The 22,877-nt window shown below is 52.1% G+C and overlaps 2 protein-coding genes across 2 annotated transcripts; one reads left to right on the top strand and one right to left on the bottom strand.

Moving 5' to 3' along the window:
* The first annotated feature begins 6,896 nt into the window (after positions 1–6,896).
* Positions 6,897–10,359, top strand: Tprg1l (tumor protein p63 regulated 1 like). Its single transcript, XM_048417966.3, has 4 exons — positions 6,897–7,202; positions 7,300–7,476; positions 8,409–8,562; positions 9,202–10,359. The coding sequence occupies exons 1-4, from the start codon at positions 6,928–6,930 to the stop codon at positions 9,394–9,396; spliced, it is 801 nt and encodes a 266-aa protein (XP_048273923.2). The 5' UTR covers positions 6,897–6,927; the 3' UTR covers positions 9,397–10,359.
* Positions 10,360–10,853: 494 nt separating this feature from the next.
* On the bottom strand, positions 10,854–22,655 carry Wrap73 (WD repeat containing, antisense to TP73). Its single transcript, XM_048416378.2, has 12 exons — positions 22,508–22,655; positions 19,538–19,690; positions 18,656–18,772; positions 17,110–17,182; positions 15,257–15,360; positions 14,611–14,697; positions 14,337–14,471; positions 14,188–14,265; positions 12,813–12,918; positions 11,948–12,073; positions 11,400–11,591; positions 10,854–11,148 (listed from the first exon to the last, which is right to left on the bottom strand). The coding sequence occupies exons 1-12, from the start codon at positions 22,574–22,576 to the stop codon at positions 11,006–11,008; spliced, it is 1,383 nt and encodes a 460-aa protein (XP_048272335.1). The 5' UTR covers positions 22,577–22,655; the 3' UTR covers positions 10,854–11,005.
* Between the last annotated feature and the right edge of the window lie 222 nt (positions 22,656–22,877).

Below are 22,877 nucleotides of genomic sequence, written 5' to 3' on the forward strand. Positions count from 1 at the left end.
ACTGCTACATATGGTTTCTGGACATGGGCCTACCTGGCCCATCACAGGCCCTTACTTATCATCTTTACCCTTTACCAAGGGGGCAACCAGCAGGATGGAGGAAGGTCCAGGATGGCACATGTGTTATTAATCATTATTACATGCCAAAATGACATTCATATGGCAGGCTGAGGTGCTGGGGAGACGGCTCATCTGGGTTGAATAGCTTCCCTAGGGGACTCCATGTCTTCATCCCCACATCCCCCAACAGGGCCTGATTCAGAAACAAGGTCTTTGGTGAAGTTACCGAGGGGTCTCATATTATCATCCTAGATTATCAGAATGGGTTCCAAACCCAACAGCAGGGACCCTTGTAGGACAGAGAAGGAGACACGAGGGAACCCATCAGGGAGATGACTGAGAAGATGGCTGGGTTGGTAGGGACTGTGGATGTCCCAACCTCAGGTTTTTTGGGGTATAGAACTGTCATGCAATGCACTTCAGTGGGCTTAGCTGTAAGCCTGGGGTCACTTGTCCAGCAAACTGTACCTGGGCAGATGGTGGAAGTTTCACTTGAAGAAATGGATGTCCACAGAAGGTTACTGGCCACCTGCCCTGGGCAACCAAGACCCCCAACTTCTCTCTACAAGGCCTGCCCTGGGCTAACTGAGGTTCCTTCTGAGGCCACATGGGGACACAGAGGTCTCCTGGTAGACACACCTTGCATGTACAGCCCTTGCCTGCAGTCATCAGAGAAGGTGCCTCGGATCCTTGCAAGACCTCAGGGTGGAGGAGGGGCTGCAGCTCCGTTGGCAGAGTGCTTGCCTATCATCCAGCGGCCTGGGTTCAATCCCCAGCCCTATATAAAACCTGGACAGTCAAGGATTAATCTAAAATAAATAAATGAAAAAGATCTCCTGGTCCAGATTCTCCCACTTCCCACTTAGGCAAGGGAAACCCACAGAGGTCCTTCTGAGGCCACTGGGGGACATGGAGGCCTACTATTAGACATGCCTTGTGTAAGCCCAGGCCTCTTCACTGGACCAGGTGGACAATGGAGCTGTGGCTGGTTCCAGAGAGAGACCTTCTAGGACTCAGTGGGACACAGAGCAAAGTCATCCTCCTGGTGGCACGGCGGTTGTTGGAAGATTACCATAGAAACAGTTTGAGAGGACCACCCAAGGCTGTAGTCAGGCTGATTTCCCATAAGGCCACACTGTCTGGAGCTGGCATCTTTAGGCCCATAGCCCTGCTGTGTGCCTTAGTTGTTAGAAGCTGGTTTCTCTCATGTGTGTATGCATTTGACTGATTTTTAAAAATATGTGTGTGTGCATGCTACAGAGAGTGTGTGGAGATCAGGAGACAAGCTGCGCGAGTTACTTCTCTCAGGAACTGAACTCAGGTCCTCAAGTGTGGTAGCAAGGGCTTTTACCTGCTGAGCCATCTCTCCAGCCTGGGAACTGGGGTCTCTGTCAAGGTTACCTGTAAATCCGTTGTGGATGCTTTTGAGTCAATGACTAAGGTCAACATCGGAAACACTTTTGCAGCCTCCTGCAGACGACCAGTGATGCTTCTAGGTGGATCTCTTTGTGAGTTCGAGACCAGTCTGGTCTACAGAGCAAGTTCCAGGACAGGCTCCAAAGCTACAGAGAAATCCTGTCTTTGAAAACCAAAAACACCCCATGTCTGCCAAGCTTTGAAGCTGGGGCCTCCCTGGGAAGGCTGAGCGTGGGTCGTTGCGCCATCTGCTGACCACTTTGGGAACTTGGCCTCAGGGCCAACCTAAGCTCTGGAGCCCCAAACCAGTCTCCGAGTCTTGATCATCGCCCCCTGGTCCCTACCCCTGACCTGTGTGCCCATGTGGGCATCATCTAAATGCAGTGCTCACCACTTGCACCTGGATGAATCCACCATTACCAGATGAATTATGTACCTTCTAAAGATATGTTCAAATCCCAACAAGTATCAGTGACTGCTCATCTTTGGAAGACAGAGTCTTCGGTGATGACCCAGGTAAAGGGCAGGCTCTTAGGATGGGCCTGCACCAATACGTCAGGAACCCTTACAAATGAGAAAATGGAAACAGCCAACAGGGAGAGGCAGCCACAGGCTGAGGAAAACCCAGAGTGGCTAGCAGCACAGGAAGCTGGAAGGGCAAAGGAAGACATGTGTCCTAGGGTGTCAGAGGAGTCCCCTACCTGCTCACCCATCCACAGACAGACACACGCACTGTGGTTCTGGTCGTCTGGTCTCAGGAATCTCACTGCATGCTTCTGTTGCTTCCATCAAACCCAGTCCATGGTCTGTGCTGGCAGCCCCACATGAGATACAATGGTCCTTACTCATAGCGAGAATACCGGAGACTTGGTAGTCAAAGTGAGACAGGTTTATTTTCACATCTGCAGAAGCCAGCTGTCGGTGTGCAGATGTCACACTGTGAAGCCATGGTTTTCATAGTTCCCAATCTGAAGATTCCTGCCCATTTCCCCCACAGGCTGGTGCAGAGTGTTGCTGTCCCCCCTCCCCATTCCCCATCCTCCTCTTTTCTGATACGTGGCCTTTGTCGTGGCAGATAGTCTGGGTTTTCAACCTTAAGATACGCCTAGACGAGCAGGCTCCAGCTGCTTGAACCCTCTGCTGGGAACAGATGCGGAACACCTGCTTAGCTGTGATTCTTCGATGGCCTCACACTGAAACGGGCCATGACCCTGCATGTGTGCACACCATGGAATGATATCTGCTTACTGTGTGTTAGGACCACTGGGAGTCCTGGCCTCCAGCTGCTCTTCCCTGCTAGAGATCTTTACTTTCCTTCTGATTTGAGTTACTGAAAGCTGTGTCAAAGTTGTTTACCAGCTCTGCTTCACGAGTTGCCTTGAGGATCAAAGGATAAGGTTTTCACCTGTTGGCCCACCTCACTGTGTTAGGTATATAAGCCTCCATGGTGCTACTGAATGAAGGTCTTCTTACCAGCGACTAGAGGTCCATGTCTCTGTCTCTCTCTATGTCTTTGTGTGTTTCAACCTCCAGCCCCTTGCCCAAAACTCGCAAACTGTATGGTAGCACATAGAGTGCAGGCAGGCAGGCGTTGTGCTCTGCAATTGTCTTATGTGCACTTAATCAACCCTCTGCCCCTCCTCTGCCAGTCCTCAGCTTTATGGATGCCCAGCTCATACCCCATATCCACAGAGACAGGAGCCCGTGTGGGAATCTATGTCATCACGGCTGCTCCTACCAGTGTCCCAGGGACCTCAGCACTGTGAACTAGATTCTCTGAAGAAGCCGCGCTATAAAAGGTCTTGCAGGCTGACTGACAAGCCCTGACGACTATAGAGCTGGAGCTAAAGCCATCTTAGGCTGTCATTCACTCCTGAATCTAACCTTTGTCATGGTGACTGCTAGAGGACTTTTGGACCATACTGTCTTAGCCGACCATTAGCTCCAGCAACCCAGGCACACTGCTGACCACCCTGCGGGAGCCAGAAATCACATGGCTTTCCTCCCAAGAGTTCTTCCTCTCTGGCACAGGGGCCTGGTGGTTTCTGCCAACACCCACATACCTGTGCCAACCTGGCCCGTTTCTACAGACGGGGAAGTGTTGCTGGCAAATGCTCCCTTGAGGACTAATGCTGTACCCAAGTTCACCCACCATGGCCCCAAAACAAATGTGGACACACACACCTCCACACTCTCCCTCATCAGTATCCCCACCCCTTATTCCCTGCTGTCCTAAACCATCCTTACCAAGCCTCTTGCTCCTCCGAGAACTCATAGCGCAGGGTCTCTGAATGCTCCTCATTCCTATTTCTCTGCACCCAACCTAGTTGCTCCACACTTTGTCCCAAGCAGAAGGGGCCATTTTCCCACCAGTCTTAGGCTTGGGTCAGGATGTCCTGAGTGTCCACATCCTGTTGTCTCTCTAGTAGGAGACAGGGGCTGGCCCCTTCCCTGCAAACTTGGCCAGGGCCGGCTAACCCTAACCCCACAGCCTTGGTCCCCAAAGCTCTGGCCCTGGCAGAATATTCTCACATTGTGGTTCCCGTTCTGCCCTCCGCTGCTGGTGTGTGAGCTTGGGACATGGGCTGCCACTCTCTGGACCCGGGGAGGGGCACACAGCTGCTGCCCCAGTGCAGCTCCTCCCTGGTTTACGACATTGAAGAACTGTGCTCACTGCAGGTGGAAGCACATGGGAGGCAGGGATAGCTTGGTTCTCTCCTCCCCTACGATCCAGGAGCCAAGGCACAGGGCTGGGGTGGACCCAGAGCATGGATACTGGTTTGGAAGGGTCAAAGTTCTAGCTAGTCCTGTGTTGGTATGACAAGACCTGCCGGCAGACCTTGGTAAGGATACTACCAAGGTTCAGCTTGGTGAATCAGATTTATTGGGGTTAGAGGGCTATGGGTGAGGGGTCAATTCACAGGCAGCTGTATCACTGAAAGTCCATCCTAGCATGGGTGATGGTTCCTACAGCAGGCACCGTGGAGCTTCCTGAGTGGCTTGTAGGCAGCTAGACGGATAGGCATCTCCTTCGGCGGTTCCTACTGCTTACGTAACCCTGTGAAGAGCAGGGCTCTGCACTTGTCACTTTCATGCAGGGACTTTGGAGTGTTAATGAGCTTCCCTCCAGATTCTAGAGGGAACTGCTACATGGCAGCCCCCGCCCCGTGAAACATGGAGCGAGGGAAGCTGACTGGAATCTCGCTGGCCCCCAGCAGAGGTTCAGTTAAGAGTGTAGAGCCTAACCTCAGGAGCAGAGTAGCCGGGCATACAAAGGACACTCAAGGACCAGCCTGCTGAGCAGCCCACACAGTGGGAGGTGGGGGAAGGTTGTTAGAGTCTCCCCTTAGATTCTGACTACAGCCTTCGGGCCCCCTCTGTTGTAATTCTGTCCCACCTGTGTTCATCGATGGAGGTGCTACAGTTCACCAAGGGTATAGGTGAACCGGGGTGGAGTGGGGGGGCATCACCCATGCTGGGGCGGTCTTTTTGGTGATGCAGCTGTTTTGGGGGGTCATCTACATTCCTACAAGCATCTCTGCTCCCAGAGCTGAGCCCAGTACAATCAGTATGTTCAGCTATTCCTGTGTAGAAGTGCTACTTTGCTCAGTCGTTAGTGCCCTGTCTACAACAACACAGGGCTGGCTCACTCAGTGCTCCCAGCAGCCACAGGAGACCCGACGGCCCCACTGAGACAAGGACACAGAGGTACAGAGAACCTGATGGGACACAGAAGCAGACGACCAGGGTGCTACCTGCCCCTCCATACTGAAAGGAGCAGGGAGCTGGCAGTGGCCACAGCCCCACTAACTTAGGCTGCCCAAGCAATCGCAGGGGCTGCTCTGGGGTACTGGTTGACAGAGGAAGACTGGGCCTATAGTGAGAGGACAGGGGTGTGTGTGTGCGTGCACACGTGCACACACGGGGGGGTGCAGTCTACAGGCAGAGGAGCGGTTCTCAACCACACTTCGCACGTTGTGCAATCTTAGCACTAAAGTGTTGCAGCACCTCTTGCTACTGCCAGGGTTGATAGGCAGTAGTGAGTGACTACAGGGGAACTACTGCTGTGTGTCCTATGGCTGCAGTCTCTTACAGGATCACTCCGAACCATTCTCCCAGCACTAGCATGTACAACAGTAGGCGGAACTCTGCCATGGTTAGAGAGCCCAAAGTGCCAGTCATGCAAGGGGCTCGATCCACAAACCTCCCTACCAAGTACAGCTTCCACGAATGCCTGTGCACGCAGACAGACACGGAGCAGAGTGGCAGGTGCAAACAGGGCTGTAAGAATGCAAAGGCAGAAAACACAGAACCTTGGTGGACTGAAGTCTCTCTCTCAGGAGGGTGTCTGGAACCAGGAGTCCATAACTGAACATAACTGAACAGGAATAGGAGGTAAAAGGGCAAGGAGGGAGTAGGAGGGAACATGACAGGGACAGGGAAGTCAGAAGTGACCACTTAGGTGAAGATTTAAACTATCATGGATGCACAGCCCTCGGAGCCTGTGGGGACAGTGCAATGTAGGGTGACATTGGGGGGAGAGGGGATCACTTAGGCTCTTGGAGGGACAGCTGAGCCCAGGCTTGCGTCTGGCATTTGGACAAATGGAAGTGCCCTGGCGACATGCCGATTATGAAGCATTTACATACACTATCCACCCAAAGGGAGTCATTATCCCGCTGTGAACTGGCTGAGCTGGATGAAGAGAGCTAAGTAGGATTTATCTTTCGGGGAGGAGCTGCGAGGCCCAAGAGTCATCCAGTGTTTTCTTCCAAATCCCTCACAGCGGCGTTGTCTGTGATACGGTAACTTACTTGTGGGCGTCATGCCCAATGTGAACAGATGCCCAGCACACACCCAACCACCAGTGTGCACAGACCCTAGAAAGCCACACACCCAAGGTGGCCCTGGGTGTCCACACCTTAGGTACCAACATCCCCAAGGTGCCCATCCGGTATGCCACACACCTGAGGTGCGTGCACATAAGGCAAGCAGCGCACCCTGAGACGCCTACATCTGAGGCGGCCACACCGAAGCACCCGCAAACCCCAGATGCCAACACCCCCTCCCGTGGTACGCACACCTCCGCGGAGAGTCACACGCCGAAGCGCTTGCACCGTGACCTTGGAAAAGGTGAAGGGCGTAGAGCCGACGCCCCTCGCGCCACCCCGCCCTCCGCGCCGCGAGACCGAGCCTTCCCTTTCCTGGTCCTCAGCCCGGAGCCTCCCGGCAACCTACACCTTTTCCTGTCGAATAAACAGGAAGTGGCTCCGCGCATGGCGGCTGCTTCCGGTCTGGGGCGTCGGTGATTCTGAACGGCAGCGCGCTACAGCCAATCGCAGGAGACGGCCGGGGAACGAGCCAATCGCGGGGCGGTCGAGGGCGGGGCGCGGACGGACGGACGCCGGGGCGGCGGCCGCGTCTGTGGGGCCGGCGGGTGGCGGCGGCGCGATGCTGCAGCTGCGGGACACGGTGGACTCGGCGGGCACAAGCCCCACGGCGCTGCTGGCGGCCGGCGAGGATGCGGGAGCAGGCCGGCCGGGGACGGGCACGCCTCTGCGCCAGACGCTGTGGCCGCTGAGCGTCCACGACCCGACACGTCGCGCCCGCGTCAAGGAGTACTTCGTTTTCCGGCCCGGCACCATCGAGCAGGCGGTGGAGGAGATCCGCGCCGTCGTGCGACCCGTGGAGGACGGCGAGATCCAGGGGGTGTGGCTGCTGACCGAGTAAGCCTGCGCGAGTGCGCGTGAGAACCTCGCCTCGCGGCCGCCGGGTGGGCAGCGGGCGGGGGCCCTGGTGACAGGCGGTCCCTCTCCCCTCCAGGGTGGACCACTGGAACAACGAGAAGGAGCGGCTGGTGCTGGTCACCGACCAGTCACTGCTCATCTGCAAGTATGACTTCATCAGCCTTCAGTGCCAGCAGGTGGTCAGGGTAGCGCTCAGCGCGGTGGATACCATCTCCTGTGGAGAATTCCAGTTCCCTCCGAAGTCGCTCAACAAGTAGGTGCACCAGCGCACTACACAGCAGGCAGGGCCCCTGCGAACCCTGTAAGTGGTTTTGTTCCACTCTTTTGCGAGCTAAAGGCCTCTCATCTTGAAGGACCAGTGGAGAGGGCCTTAAAATAGAAACTGACTTGAGGGCGGCCCAGTGCCACCTTAAAAGGGCTGCTGCACTAGAAACCGGTTGCCAGTAGGATTTGTGGAATCCTGGCCCACTGTTAAAGGCTATGTTAAGTACTGAACACTCCCCAGACTGGGCATTTTACCTCCAGTAGGATGGGAACATGGGGTATGTGTTCAGTCTTTTTCTGGTTCCTGTTTAAAAGAAAAACAGATTGATTGATTCATTGATTGAATGTACTAAAAATCGGATACATTAGAAAACACCTAACAGCCAGTTTTCAAGAGCTGGTCAGCTTGCTATAAAAGAAGTATTATGAAACTTAAGAGGCCCATACCTGCTGGGTGGTAGTGGCATACACCTTTAATTCCAGCACCCAGGAGGCAGGCGGATCTCTGTAAATCTGAGACCAGCCTGGTCTTCAAAGTAAGTTCCAGTATAGCCAGGGCTACACAGAGACACCTTGTCTTGAAAAACTTAAAAAGAGGCCCACAGACCTGTGCCCAGTCTATGGAAATTTGAATAGGGAATCCAGGAAGCTAGTGGCTGCGAGCATAAATATTCAGTAACACATTAAGGAATGAACACATCCATAATTTGGCCAGACTGAACTGTATGCCAGTTTCATTGGCTGTAAAGATGAGCCTTAGCATCACCAAGACATGAACTTCTTACGCTCAGAGAGTGCTTGCAGCAGCTAGTGGAGACTGTTGTCACACTGAACCCCAGCTGTCCCTGCCTTCCCTGATAGCAGCTGGCTGCAGCGTTGGACTCCGGTGGTAAGCAAGGCTCTCTTCCCCTCTTCCATCAGGCGAGAAGGCTTTGGGGTTCGCATTCAGTGGGACAAGCAGAGCCGCCCTTCTTTCATCAACAGATGGAACCCCTGGTCCACAAACATGCCCTACGCCACCTTCATAGAACATCCAATGGCTGGCTTGGACGAGAAGACTGCATCTCTGTGCCATGTAAGCCGATCCGAGGCCCAGGGCCAGCAGTGAGTGTGAGCACTCGAAGTACAGGCCCTGATAGTGGGGCCTTGGAACACAGGGAGACCCCCATCCGCCGCAGGATGCTTAGTCTAGAGGGGGGCGAGTTGTGGTCCCGGTGAGGCTCTGCAGGTGCTGGTGCAGGTGCTGCTGCTGGTGCAGGCGGGTACTTGGGAGGGGCCGGGGGAGTCCTGAGATCCTTCAAAAGGGCAAACGTGAAGCACATAGTGCATTGTGTACATGCATTCCAGACAGGTTATGGTAGGGTTGAGAAAGTCCTGTCAATGGGTGACGTCATAGTCCTCAGAATTTCTCCATCCGTGATGGTCTCCTGAGTGCACAGCACGCCAGTGTGCAGCGTGTGGCGATGGTGTTGTCAGAGGTCACATGTTCAGTGTAATTCATATCACCTCAGGACATGTGCTGAGTCTCCTCATGGTATCTCTAGTGACAGAGCGGTACTATCTAGAGTGGAATGGCGTTTGGACAGATGAGTCACCAGGTGACACAGCTCTTAGCACCTGACCTGATGACTTCTCAGAATCCTCGTTTCCCCGTGTAGTGGAGTACTGTTGTCTGCCGTGAGGTTAAAGCTCCATGTTTCTTCTCTCTTTAAAGTTGGAAAGCTTCAAGGCTCTCCTGATCCAAGCTGTCAAGAAGGCCCAGAAGGAAAGCCCACTGCCAGGACAGGCGAATAGCGTGCTGGTGCTGGAGCGTCCACTCCTCATTGAGACCTACGTGGGGCTCATGTCCTTCATTAACAACGAAGCCAAGCTGGGTTACTCCATGACCAGGGGCAAGATAGGCTTCTAGTCTTTTCGTGTCCCCATGAAAACCACAGTGGAGGGGACTCAGTGTGCCACCTCTTGCTACCCACTGCAGTCAGAGAACACAGGCATGGCCCTTTAGGTGCCCGATTAGAATAGTCAAGCGAGTTGTATATATTTAGTTGGATACTGGACACCTTGGCAACATGATACATGAAGGCAGAAATACTGGCTGTCCCTATGCCACTGTGTTCCTTCTGTAACTCCACATAAATGTTTTCTCCAATGTCCCTGCTGGGCTGCTTCTTCCTGCCCTGCCCCTCCAGCATGCTGAGCAGAATGTGCCCGCCCACTTCTGCTGAATACAAACTGTTGGACACGGGCGGAGCGGAGTTACCCGTGCCTGCACTGTTACTGCACTTGCATTAACTCCCCCCCTTCAAGTTTTGTATTTTGAAATTCAGCCCATTTTTTAAAAGCTAAATACAATAGCAGTCAGCAGACCAGTTACAAGAAAGACAGCCTGCCTGGCCGCTCCTAGCGAAACTGCCCTTCCGTGAATATGTGTGACCTGAAGTCACACTTTGTAAATTTAATCCAGCTTGTGTTAATACAGCAGTTTTCCTAGGCCTAGGGAAAGTCAGTCTCATGACATAATCCGGGCCCTTCTGGAAGTCATGGTGGTGGGTTTATATCATCCTGTCTCTGTTTAAAAGGGACTGAGTGGTTTGGTTTAAAAAGTGCATGTTTATTAATAAACAGACCAGCCTGCATCCCCCGGCATCAGGTGCCATCAGGGCCCACCGAACTTTGCTGAGCTTCACCACGCCAGCCACACACGGTTTCCCCTGTGGCTCTAGCACCTGTCAGTACACTGTAGATGCGGGCCTGTCAGTTGATACCTCTGCTGCAGCTTTAAGTTAACCATGGGTGTGACCAGAATGACCTCAGGTGCACTTGGTCTTTATCCTTTGCTTTTGGTCTTGTAGTAAAGACACTGAAAACCAAATGAAGTCGCTCTTTGTTGAAGTTACTGTCACAAAAACAGATGCACCAACCAAAGGCTGTTTTGAGGCCTGAGGGACTGAACCTGCTGGCTGGCTATGGACCCTTCTCATAGTCCTCTTCACAAAAATTCAGATGGGCAAGTCCACGGTCCAGGTTAGAGTACTGGTTCAGATATCCCAACATTTTGGTCTGGCTGCTTTCAGGTCATTTGCTAGAGATGTGGAGCTATGCTGGGTGGGCTAAGTGCTTTCACTCAGCCAGGCAGAACTGCTGGGGGAGGCTGGCTTCACAGCACTTCTGAGGACATCCTGCTGCAGAGGGGCTGCACAGATCCACAGTAGTCACCCTTGGTCCAGAGCACTCTGGAAACAACTCAGGGAACAGCAAAGAGACATAAGGCAGCTAAGTGCTGTTACCTCAGGATTCTTCATCCTCCTAAGACAGACCTTGAACCTGTGACCCAAGGCCTTGAGGGAAATGACCACCCTTGTCCCATGGATTAGCAAATACCTATTTTATATTACAAGTTTATACATATTTACAGAACACGTCACAGAAAACTGGGTATCCCGTCCCATCAGGAGCCTGCGCAGCTGTTGCTTGTGTTGAAACCAGCAGGGCTTGTCGCCTCAGTTTCCACTCAGGTCCTAGGCATGGCCATCCCGTTGTCCACAGGCTGCGCCAGCCCCCTCTTTGGTCTCCAGGAAACAGAGACAGAAGTGATCCTTGCTAAGGAGGGCCAAGGAATCCCCACTCAAGTGCCAGCACAGTCCAAGCACTGGGAAGTCACCTAGAGAGACAGGTGGTCAGGGTTAGAGTAGAGACCAGGACCAGGGAGGGGCCTCCTAAGGATTAAGTGAGCCTCCTGGTGAGCCCAAGACTGACAGAGCCGAAGCCTATAAAGCTAGGGCAGCAGGTTACGCACTAGGCAAGGTCCTGCAAGTCTGCTAAAAGACACGGGGGTGGGGAGCATGTCACTGCTACACATGGCGGTAGGCTTAGCAGATGAGTCACCGTGTCCGTTTGTTGGGATATGCTCACCTTCCCCAGGTACCTGCACTGACACACAGCCTGCTGGGGACCACAGGTACACCTTGCTCCCGCCTGTACAGATGGCCAGCCTTGGTTGCTGTGGGTCCCACTGAAATGAGCGCACTGGAGACAAATGCTCCAGCACCACAAACAGCTTCAGCTTCTGAATGTCCCAGACCCAGACAGCGTTGGGGACATTGTCTGCAAGGAAACAGAGATGGGGCACCATGTCAGTGCCGGCCCTCTTCTAGCAAACCCTGGCTCAAAGGACTAGCGTCCGAAACAAAGCCCCTCAAAGGCCACAAATCCCTCTTTTTCCCCTGTGGTTTCTACATTTGTAATTGTGAAAACATGCAAACAAAACCAGAGCCACAGAGGCCAATGCTGGAGTAGGCGGTTAGCCAGGGCGTGGGCCGACGAGCTAGGAGCTGCTGTGCAGACCGTCCACAGGGAGAGCAGCACACAGCTGCCGTCCTGAGCTGCTTCTCATTCATTTCTGCTCTTGGCATCAAGGGGTGCAGTGAAAACCTGATCCTGTCCAGGAGTATGACACTGACCGTTTCTTGTTGCCAGGAAGTAGCTGTCAGAACTGAAAGCCAGCATCCCTACTCCCTTCCTAGGGTTCGCTCTGTCAGCAACCGGCTTCAGAGTCTGCAAGACAACTGGCCCAGAGGCGATCTCATCTGGAACACAGCAGGGAAGACATGCAGGGTGCCGGTTAAAGGGGGGAAAGGAAAACAGGCCAGCGAGTGTGCAACAGATCTGCTGTGGGAAGAGGCCTGCTCACAAGTTCTCTGGTGGACAAGCGTTCGGTTCTGCTGCCGAGAGGGCCCCAAGTCGGGACAGGCCCATGCAGTCTGGAGCCCCACAGGAAGGTCTGCTTTCTGAGCTAGTCCCAGCTACCTGAACATCTGGCAGGTCTACCTATTACCAGTATCTGCACAGACAGCCGCCCTTTTCCAGCTGGGAGGTGAAGGAAGATTATCAACCAGCAGAAGACGTTAGATAAACCCCAGCCAGTATGAGCAGCGCCTCTCAAGCCTGGCTGCCCTCAACCCTGCAAGCCTGCATGCAGGTCCCTGCCCATTTCCCTGCAGGGCAGGAAGTGAAAAGGCTAAGCTACGAAGTACATGTCTGCTCCTGTTCTCTCTCCTCCCCAATCCCTCTGAGGTCCATCAGAGAACTGTCGATGGCCAGGACTGTTAAGCGACTGTGACAGCTGGGATGAGGGCACACGGACTACAGGGCAGTGTGGGAAAGGTGAGCTTCACAGGAGAGCACTGTGACCTATGCTGCAGGGAGCTTCAGACCCCAGCTTAGAATCTCCCCCGCCCAAACAAACAGCACCTGAGATTCACACGGACAGGATTCTCATCTGAGACTAAGGACAAGATTTCTCCCATGGAAGACACAGCTGCTTACATTTGCTCTCTGAGGTAGAGAGGGCACCAGTTACTGCTCGGGGTGGTGGGAAGGACAGGTGGCCCAGCCCCAGCTGTGAGATCTTCTCAGCTTCTTTATACACAACCTGAAAAACATGATTTGGCCACTAACCAGTTTGTGACAAGAACCAGGGACTCGGGAAGAAGAGCACCAGTCTGACCAGTGAAGGACAGCTCAGCTGCCACCTCGGTCCTGCTGACCAGGCTGTCCTTTAGAGATGGGCACGGACTACATGGCTGTGTCATGGTAAACAATGTCACAGCCATGCAGAAGTGGCTTGTGGGTGCCAGGCCAGAGGGCAGTGAGCAGCAAGCCTGTGGAAGCAGCAAACAGCCAGGCACGACAGACTTGCTGCTCATGTGGGTCTTAAAGCCCTTGAGCTGGGGCTCGGCTGCCAGCCTGTGGCACTACTGGGGGCTGGCAGTAACTTTAAACAGTGTATGGGGGGATAAGGCAGGTCACTGGAGGTGTGCCTTAAAAGCCTATATTGGGACCTCACCTGTCCCTCCTCTCTCCTTTCTGGCTGCTCTAAGATTAGCTCTGCTCTGCCTTCTGCTCCTTACCACAGTGTGTTGCCTCAACACAAGCCCAAAGTAAGAAGGCAAAGGGTCCACGGACTGAAGCCCCTTTTCCTTTAAAGTGATCCTGTCCCAGTAACAAAGCTGATTTATACACCAGTCCCGGGTAGAGAAACCACAGCACACACGAAGAGACCTAGACGCATGAACCACAGGCAAACCTTGGCGGCCTGCTATCCCTCGCCTGAGCTCAGCCAAGGCCATCCACTGGTACTGGAAGAGCACACTCTAAGCCAAAGCCTCACCTCTGCCCAGCTCTTCCTTCCTCCAGGGTTCTGGCCTGCAGCCCTGCCCCTTCCTTGTCCTCCTCAGGTCTAGCACCTCAGTGGATGGGTGACCTCTACAAGGAAAGCAGAAGTCTGTCCTTGCTGCGGACTGACAGAAGACAGCGCAGACTCAACACTATGGAGCTACAGAACATGCCTTCCTGGTTCCCGGACCTGAGCTGCCCCTTGCTCCCCAAGGTCTGCACAGAACAACTCTCCTGGCCCTTCCTGCTTGTCTGCACAGTGCCTGGCAGGACGGCAGATGTTCAGGACTCCCCAGTCCCCGCTGCGAACACCAGGGACCGGCAAAGGACAGAGCATGGATGAACACAGCATCTGGCTAGGACAAGCACAGTCCACAGAGAAGCCTGGACTAGACATGCCCTTGAAAAAAGAGTGTGTGAGGGCACAGGGACAAGGAAGACAACATCACAGTAACCGAGGAAGTCAAGAGCAGCTCACAGCACCAGAGACACCACCATACTCAAGTCAAGATTCATGCAGACTTACTGTCTTGGGATTATTAATGGCTGCAGGATGCCCAAACTCGGTGATCATCTTCCAGGTCACGTGATTAAGGAGGCGCACCTGGGGAAGGAACCATGAGGATTACATGCAGGCAGCTCACGGAGGTGGCCTACCCCTGAGCCATTTCCCACCTTTCCGTCATAGCTCCCAATGGCCAGGAACTGACTGCTGGGGCTCCAGGCCACAGACTTGATGCCCAGGGACCACTCATAGGCACAGTATGCGGAGAGCAGGCGTCCGTCCAAGGAGTAGAGCAGAATCTTGTACTGCAGACAAACATGTAGACAGGTCACAGGTAGCGAGTGCAGGCTTCAGCGCCCAGCAGCTCGCTGCAGTAAAAGCACACACAGGTACCTGCAGGTGCGTGTTCTCGAGAAAGAATGTGCTGCTGGCCATGTGCTATACCTCCAAGCAAGTGTCCCACGCTGCCAGCACACAGCCATTCGGGGCCCACTCGATCCCTGTGAGATCCTGCGTATCTGTGTCAAAGTGCTTCCAGACAACAGAAAAACACGACAATTTGAAAAAAATTTCCTTAGATAAGTGCATTTACTTTATAACCAATGCTTCTGGCACATGTATCATTTCACATGCACAGACAAAATATCTGCATGCTGTTCTGGTGAATGCCAACGATTCCAGGCAAGGCCCATAAGCTCTCATCCTCCTGCAGCCTGCTTTCCAGTGTGCCCCCTCGGATATCTGTTCATGGGTCTGAGCTGTGTGTGCATAGAGAGTGATGTGCTGACGTCAACACTCCTGAGGCATCTTGCCCTAGGGCCAACTCAACAGCATTCCTCCCAGCGAGGCATTCCCTGACACAAATGAGGATTCAAAATTCATGCCAGCGTCTAGCATGCACCAAGTGTGTACACAAGGTCTGGATCACACTTAGTGTGCACTGCTTAAAGGCATACACAGTACCCCTGCCCTCTGGCCACAGAAACCTCATTCTGCCTACACCAGGGACTGCAAAGGCCCCTGGGATCATCAGAACACTGGCTCTGCCCCTCTTACCCCCCCCACCCCCAGCAGGAGAGGACCGCCCTACCCGGAGGAGCTGCCAGTCGCTGCACACGAAGATGCTCACATAGTCCCTGCAGTCCCGCCTCTCTGCCAAGGCCAGGTAGCGGCCATCCCTGGTGAAAGTTATCCCTGTGGAGAGAGAAGGTACTGGATCCAGAGCGTGGACAAATGCCCAGAACAGCAGGGACTTTACAAGGGACAAGGGAAAGAACCAAGCAAGAGAAGAGGAAGCCCCAGAAATGTGGTGTGCAGGGCATTGTCACACGGGAACCTGACAAGCAGAGAGATCTCACTCCTGCAAGTCAGGTGGGAACCCAAGTACCTGATTTTTAGTGTGTCACAAATGTCACTGACTGAATGCAGGGCCTAGCTGGTAAGTATGTTCCACAAAGAAACTACAGGAGACACTTGTGGTCAAAAGCCAGCTTGCTATTTTGTGTGTGAGGTGCATGTGTGAATCCAGGCACACCTGTGTCGTGGCATGTGTGTGTGTGCGCGTGCATGTGTGTATAAAGGTTAAAAGGCAGTCTTAGGCGTCTGTACTCCCCAAGGACCTTGTTGAGATAGTTTGTTTGCAACTGCATGTGCCAGGCTAGCTGGCCTGCAAGCTTCTGGAATTCTTCGTCTCCAGCTCCCATCTTGATGTAGGAGCAATGGGGCTGCAGACTCGTGTGGCTGTGTCTGCTCTACAGTGGGCTCTGGGATGTGAACTCAGGGCTGGGACTGTAGACTTGAGCCTGCTCTACAGTGGCTCTGGGGTCTGAACTCATGTCCGCAGCCTTGCACAAGCACTTTATACCCTAAGCTAGCTCTCTCGTCTGTTACTGCATTTCTTTTTGTTTTTAGATTTATTTTTATTATTCTCAATTAGAGTCTGTATGTGTCTGTGCACAGAGAGCAGGAGCGCCTGCAGAGTCCACAAGTCCCATCCCCTGGAGCTGAAGCTTTGGCAGTTGTGAGCCCCTGACATGGGTGCTTCTGGGAGAGCAGTGTGTGCTCTAGCCCAGAACTTATAACTTATGAGGACTAGAGGACCACCTCCACCCAGACCCAGACTGTAGATCAGCTACAGTAACACTTAACACTACAAAAGTCAAAATGAACCTACAGTGCATTTCAGTCCGGTGTGACCTGCAAACTGCTTATGGCAACAAAGAAGACAGTAAGATGCCCGATGTGTCTTGCTCCCTCTACTGTATCTTGTTTTTGGGATGGAGGGCAGTGATGCATGCACATCCCATCATCCCATGCACTCTGCCCAGGGCTCCAGTCCCTTTCCCCTGCTCTGGGATGCTCAGATGTGACCGGATGTGATGCCCTGACAGAAAAGCTAGTGAAATGAGCTGGAGATGCTCAGGGGTTAAAAACGTACGCTGATTTTCCAGAAAACTGGACCCCAGCACCCAAGACAGACAGCTCACAACCACCTGTAACTCCAACTCCAGGGACTGGGATGTCCTCTTTGGACTCCACAAATACTTGCATTCACATTACCTACACACACACACACACACACACACACACACACACACACCTGATTATAATAATAAATCTTTAAAAAAAAAAAAAGTGAGTGAAGTGAGGCTGCAGCAGGCACTGAAGGCAAGCGAGCCCTTCCAGACTCTAACGGGAGGTAAAGGGTCTCCCTCCCAGGACGCCACCCCTCTGCGACTCTCCACAGCATCCTGCTGTCAAGGAAATAGCACGTAAGCTCTTGCTTACAGAGACATAGGAAACAGCAGAGTGAGGAGAGCCAGGCGATATCTAAGGACACAGGAAGGTACAGCCATGGAGGTTGGCTGGGAGAGGTATGCTACTGCAGCCACTGCCTTCTGCTCTCCATGACAGATTGTGTGTGAGGGGCGCTGGCAGACTCACCCTGCTGACAGGCTTTGGGATATTTGATGTAAGACACAGATTTTGTGCACAGGGACCAGACGGTTATTCGCAGCTGCCAGGAAGAATGGGAGAGAGAAAGGAGTTAGGATGCTTCCCATCGCTAGAAAGACTCTCAAAGCTGAGAAGATAAAGGTAGACTCGGGCTGTGCACACAGCAAGGTTAGTTTAGCATGCCTGCATGAGCGTCTGTGAGGGGGACACTGACTCCACAGCGCAGGGCTGGGCGGTGCTCAAGGCCAAGGTCTCACAGCTCAAGTGGGCAGTGGAGTTTGGAAATTTAGCATTACTCCAAATGCCAGGTGGGTATGGTGGCCTGTCTAAGATCCCAGCATGTGCAAGACAGAGACAGGCAAGTGGGCTAGCTTAACTAGCAGAGCTGGACAGCTAAGTCCAAGTGAGAGGCACTGCCTCAAAACGAGGTGGAGAAAAACTGAGGAAGACACACAATGTTGCCGACGTGGGAACTCGCACACACCCAACACTAACAAAACAAGCTTTAATCTCAGTCGTCAAGAGGCAAAGGCAGGGAGATCTCCGAGAGTCTGAGGACAGCCGGGGCTACCCAGTGAGACCCTGTCCCAAAATATAACAAAAAGTGGCTTCCTCAGGGTGCCCCTTGCTATGCCATGGTATTCCTTCACACCTGAGCTGAACAGTCACTTCAAGGCCACCAGCAAAGGCCTATGACCTAGTTAGTGGTCAGCCAACAAAGCCATCAAAGGCAACCTGCATGCTTTACTCTGTCCAAACGTTCCTTTCCATTTCAGTATGTGTGTGACTGAATGAATAAAGTTACTCTTTTTTTTTTTTTTAAATGTTTCATGAACTTTAGAGAGAGTAACTTTTCCTTTGGGCCATTAACTGAGGGTCTGGGATCTGGAGGCTGGACTCTGGTCTGCAGAACTCCAAGCATGAGGACTGCTGATCAAAGTTGTTGAGAAAACTCTCTAAAAAGCCCAGGCCACAGGCCCTGTTAAGATGTTAGCATGACAAGTACAGAGTTGGCCTGTAACAGAAGACATAGACTTGTCTTTACGTTGGTTTCAGGACAGGAGGCATGCGTGTGGTCAAGAGAACAACTCACACAAATCGGTTCTCCTTCCGGAATGTGCGTTCATAGAAGCCAACTCAGGTGGTCAGGCTTGGTGGCAAAAGCCTTTAGCTCATGAGCCATCTTGTCAACCCTTTATAATGTTCTAATTTTCCTCTCTAAAATATGGCTTAGTGGTTAAGAGCATTTGCCTGCTCTTCTAGAGGTCCTGAGTTCAATTCCCAGCACCCACACGGCAGTTCACAGCCATCTGTAATGGATCAGATTCCTTTTGGTGTGCATGAAGACAGAGCCCTCATATACATAAAATGCATGAATAAATAAATCTTTTTTTAAAGACATTTTAAAAAATAGAATTTAAAAATTATACTGTTTGTGAACTCTGACCTGCATATTACTCCAGAACCCAGACTTTCACATTCCCAGAATATTTTAGACACAAGGGACAAGATGGGCCACATTTGGCCAGCTTACATGGAATTCAGTTGTATTCAGAATGTGGCGGCCGTCCGGACTCCAACAGGAAGCAACCAGCCCTGCGGAGCCCTCGTCGATTTTGCAGTGCCATTCTGGCTGCTCCAGTGACCAGACCTCGAGTCATAAAAGAAACACAGGGTTGCAGAGCATGGTTGTACCACCTGCAGCTTCTGTGGGGGAGAGGATGCTATTGGGTCAGCTCATGTCTCCGTTCTAGAACGTCACTCAGTTGGGCTTTGTGAATAGCGGTTCACTGCCTTCCAGCACTTCCTAAAACACAAGTGCCCCCACTCTGGAGAACTAGCTCCAAGACTAATAACATTTCAGTGCTTTTCTTTTCTATTTTTTTTCAGATATATTTATTTATTATGTATACAGTATTCTCGGTATTCTGTCTGCATGCATGCCTGCAGGCCAGAAGAGAGCACCACATCTCATTACAGATAATTATGAGCCACCATGTGGTTGCTGGGAACTGAACTCAGGACATTCAGAAGGGCAAGCAGTGCTCTTAACCACTGAGCCATCTCTCCAGCCCCTTCTTTTCTATTTTTTTAAACATCAAAAATATTTGGATTAAACTATTAGAGAAAATTAGGTATTTAAAGAAAAAAAACTTTAGAGTTTCATTGCATTTTTTTTCAAACCTAACTGGAGGATACAAAAACCCCACTCCTTCCTAGTTACACCCCTGGGAAAGTTTCTTAATTCTAACTCTGCTACAGTAACAGCACCGGACCAATTCCACATGCCCTGTACGTGCAGGCACCCATCCACACAGGACACACTGACATGAGCCTTACCTATATGTCGCATGTACCTGCCTACACACACCTGCCCAGGGCCCATCTGGAGAAGCTCCACTGACACGGTACACACCTGCACAAGCCCCCGTCTGTACATGGCACACAGGATGAAGAGGGAGTCTGCTGACCACTCTATGTGCTGGATCTGGTCCAGGCATGTATACAACTGAAGTATCTGAAGGGTCTTCCCATCCCGGATCACTAGTCGGTATTGGACACAGGAAGCCTGAAAAATGAGGTAGAAAGCACTCAGTAGTATCTGCTCTACAGGAGGGCTCTCTGATGTGGGATGCCCCTCTATATGTTGTGAATATGTTTTATTACCATTGGTTAATAAAGAAGCCTATGGCAGGGCAGAATATAGCTAGGCGGAAAAGCCAACCTGAACAGAGAGAGGAAGAAGGTGGAGTCAGGAAGACACCAACAGCAGCCAAAGGAGTAAGATGCCAGAGCATTACCAGTAAGCCACAGGGCACGTGGCAATATACAGATTATTAGAAATGGGTTAATTTATATGTAGAGCCAGCTAGTAAGAAGTCTGAGCCATCGGCCAAGCAATTATAATTAATATTAAGCCTCAGAGCAGTTATTCAGGAACAGCGGGTGGGAGAGAATCCTCCAGTTACAACAGTGCTTCCGTGCCTAGGTGGTCACCTCCATTCCTCCTGTCTGGCATGTCTCAGAGCTGCCAGTAATTACACAGCTCATCCCAAATTAGAAGAGGAGAAAGTTGGCGCATACAAAGATTTAAACGTTCTACCACCCAGTTTCATCATTGTACACAGTGGTACATCTGTCAAATTATCAACTGGAACCCCAGATTTGTGCAAGTAAATTTATTTTTTAAAAAAAATTAGATTGGTGTGCACACCTATAATCCCAGCACTGGAGAGGCAGAGACAGGCAAATTCCTTAGTTTGAGGCAACCCTGGTCTATAGAATGAGTCCCAGGACAACTAAAGCTACACAGGGAAACTCTATCCTAAACCACCCCCACCACCAAAAACAAAAGAAAAAAAAAGAAAAAAAGAAAAAGAAAAACATTTTTTTGCTTGGGTGCGATGGGACACACCTGTAACTACAGCTCTAGGGAGATGCCAGCTACTTTCTAAGTCTGAGGCCAGCTTTGCATATTATACTATAGTCTAAAAGAACTTGCACTTGCCTCAGACACAAGTTTGGATTCCCAGAAGTCACATAAAAGTGGGTGTACTTGTTTATAATGCCAGTGTTCCTGTGGTCAGGGGGGAGGCAGAGACGGGCTTGTGGGCGGGCCAGCTAGCCTAGTGTATGCAGCAGAGAATAAGAGACCATGAATCCAACAGGTGGAAGTCAAGCAATCATATTTCAGGTTGCCCTCTGCCCTCTGTGTGTGTGGCACCCATGTACAGTTGCACACTAACACAGACACGCGTGCACGTGGTGCACAGGCAGATTGAAAAAAGAGAAAAGGAAGCCTAATTCGTCTTCTGTGGAAAAAAGAGAATGTGAAAGCCAAGTGCAGGTTAGAACAAGGGCCTAGCACAGGACTTAGGTTTTCACATTACAGCCCTGTGAGCTGTGAATTCCAAAGTTACCAGGTCCAATGAATTCTTTAGGAACCATCGAAGATACTGAAGCAGGAAGCATGGGCCAGCCCTGCCCAGTACGGCAAGACTTCCGAGAAACAATTATCAAGAGTTTCACAACATTTTGATGAGTGGGCAATCCCAAACACAAACATCAGCTAATGAAACCTCCTTGTTGTTCACAAGAACTTTCAGTAAAACAACCCTAATCTACCAAGATACTTGGGAAAAGGTAAAATGCATCACACGTGCCTGTGTGAGTTCTTTCCTTCCACCCTTCCATGGTTCCGGAACTCAAGGTGTCGGGCTTGCCCAGCAGTACCGTTATCTTCTAATACCACTTCTATGCTGACACTCACTCCCTACTTTCTTAGAATGACACATAAGGCGGTTAAACAATGTCTCAAAGGCCTGGATAAAATACAGCACGAGTGTGGATTAAGAACCAAAATAGCCAGGCGGTGTTGGTGCATGCCTTTAATCCCAGCACTCGGGAGAAGAGGGAGCTCTCTAGAGACCTAACTCACTAGAATCAGTTTCTGGGCAGCCACGGCTGCACAGAGAAACCTTGTTAAAGAAGATGATAAATGCGTAAAAGGAAGCTCATTAAAAAGTATGGTTACATTTGTATGTGGGGAGGGTCATGCACTGGCTGTGGCTTATGTGGAGGTTAAGACAGCTTGCAGGTGTCATTCTGCCCTTCCATTCTAGCGATGGGACTCAGCTCATCAGGTTTAGCGCAGGTACCGTTACAGAAGCTACCCCACTGGTCCAGAACCATAGTTTTTATAAGCCGAGTTTTTTCCTGATGGCTTCCTAATGCCAAGTGTCTGCTTTCTGAGTGCACAATGGTCATACGGGTGTATTTTGAACACTCTTCTGCCACCCATAGAATGGACAGCTGACATCCAACATTGGAACTGAAATCATCTACATATGATGGAGGAGGAGAAGTAGCGCGGACCAAAAGGAGGGCGCCATTTAACCAGCTTACACGCGAGAAAACATAAACTATGCGTTTGTGACAAAATAACAATGAGCTGGCATCGCCTTACCCAACTTGGATAAAGGGAAACTGGAGCCCGGAGGCTGGCATCCGCCCAGCCCGCGCCACCTGTTCCAAGTCCCCCTCCCTACCATGACCACCTGCCAGAATATCGACCTACCCCCTACTCCATCCCTGCCCTGCCCAGGCCACCCGCTCCACAAGCCCCTTCCCTACCCCAGTCCCCTGCCAAGATCCCCCTAGCCCGACCTGGCTCAGGCCCTCTTTCCACACCCTGGCCATCTACCTAGATCTTCCCCGTCCGAACCAAAAGTTCTGAGCCTGGTGCCCCGCTTCGTCTGGCTCGAGTCCCCCTGGCCGCCCCCCTCGTCCCGCTCGGGCCCCCTTCCCGCCCCCCTTCGACCCGCTCTGGCCCCCTGCACAGGTCGTGCGCCCACGCACAGGTAATGCCCCGCGCACCGCGGCTCACCAGGTACTTGCCGTCCGGGGAGAACTTGCAAAGCAGGCCCGATAGCTTGAATGATTCTGAAAAGTTCATGGTCGCGGCCAGCCGGGGCCAGCGCCGCCTAAGGTACCGCCCGCAACCGCCGCGGGCCGCGGCCGGAAGTACGGAGGCGGAAGCAAACTTCAGCCAATGGGAACCTCGAGCGGCCGCGCGGCATTGTGGGGCGGGGAGTCCGAGCTCGTGCCTTAAAGGCACCTAGCGCCTTTGCGCCATAAAGGATCTATGTGCAAGCCGCGGAACTCGTGGCTGAATTTTGACTTCAGATAAGTCACAATATAAATATGTTCCCAGATGTTACGTGGAACATACTTAGACTAAAAAACTCCCTTATCTA

Source organism: Myodes glareolus, chromosome 6, assembly GCF_982192425.1.
Source record: "Myodes glareolus chromosome 6, mMyoGla1.1, whole genome shotgun sequence".
Classification (NCBI taxonomy): Eukaryota; Metazoa; Chordata; class Mammalia; order Rodentia; family Cricetidae; genus Myodes; species Myodes glareolus.

Coding starts and splice junctions, on each gene's coding strand:
- Wrap73 (XM_048416378.2), bottom strand. CDS start 22,576: ATGAACTTTTCAGAATCATTCAAGCTATCGGGCCTGCTTTGCAAGTTC. Junction 14,698..15,256: donor GCGACTGGCAGCTCCTCCGG/GTAGGGCGGTCC, acceptor GTTGTCTGGAAG/CACTTTGACACAGATACGCA. Junction 11,592..11,947: donor CTTCCTGGCAACAAGAAACG/GTCAGTGTCATA, acceptor GTTTCCTTGCAG/ACAATGTCCCCAACGCTGTC.
- Tprg1l (XM_048417966.3), top strand. CDS start 6,928: ATGCTGCAGCTGCGGGACACGGTGGACTCGGCGGGCACAAGCCCCACG. Junction 7,477..8,408: donor CCTCCGAAGTCGCTCAACAA/GTAGGTGCACCA, acceptor CTCTTCCATCAG/GCGAGAAGGCTTTGGGGTTC. Junction 8,563..9,201: donor AGACTGCATCTCTGTGCCAT/GTAAGCCGATCC, acceptor CTCTCTTTAAAG/TTGGAAAGCTTCAAGGCTCT.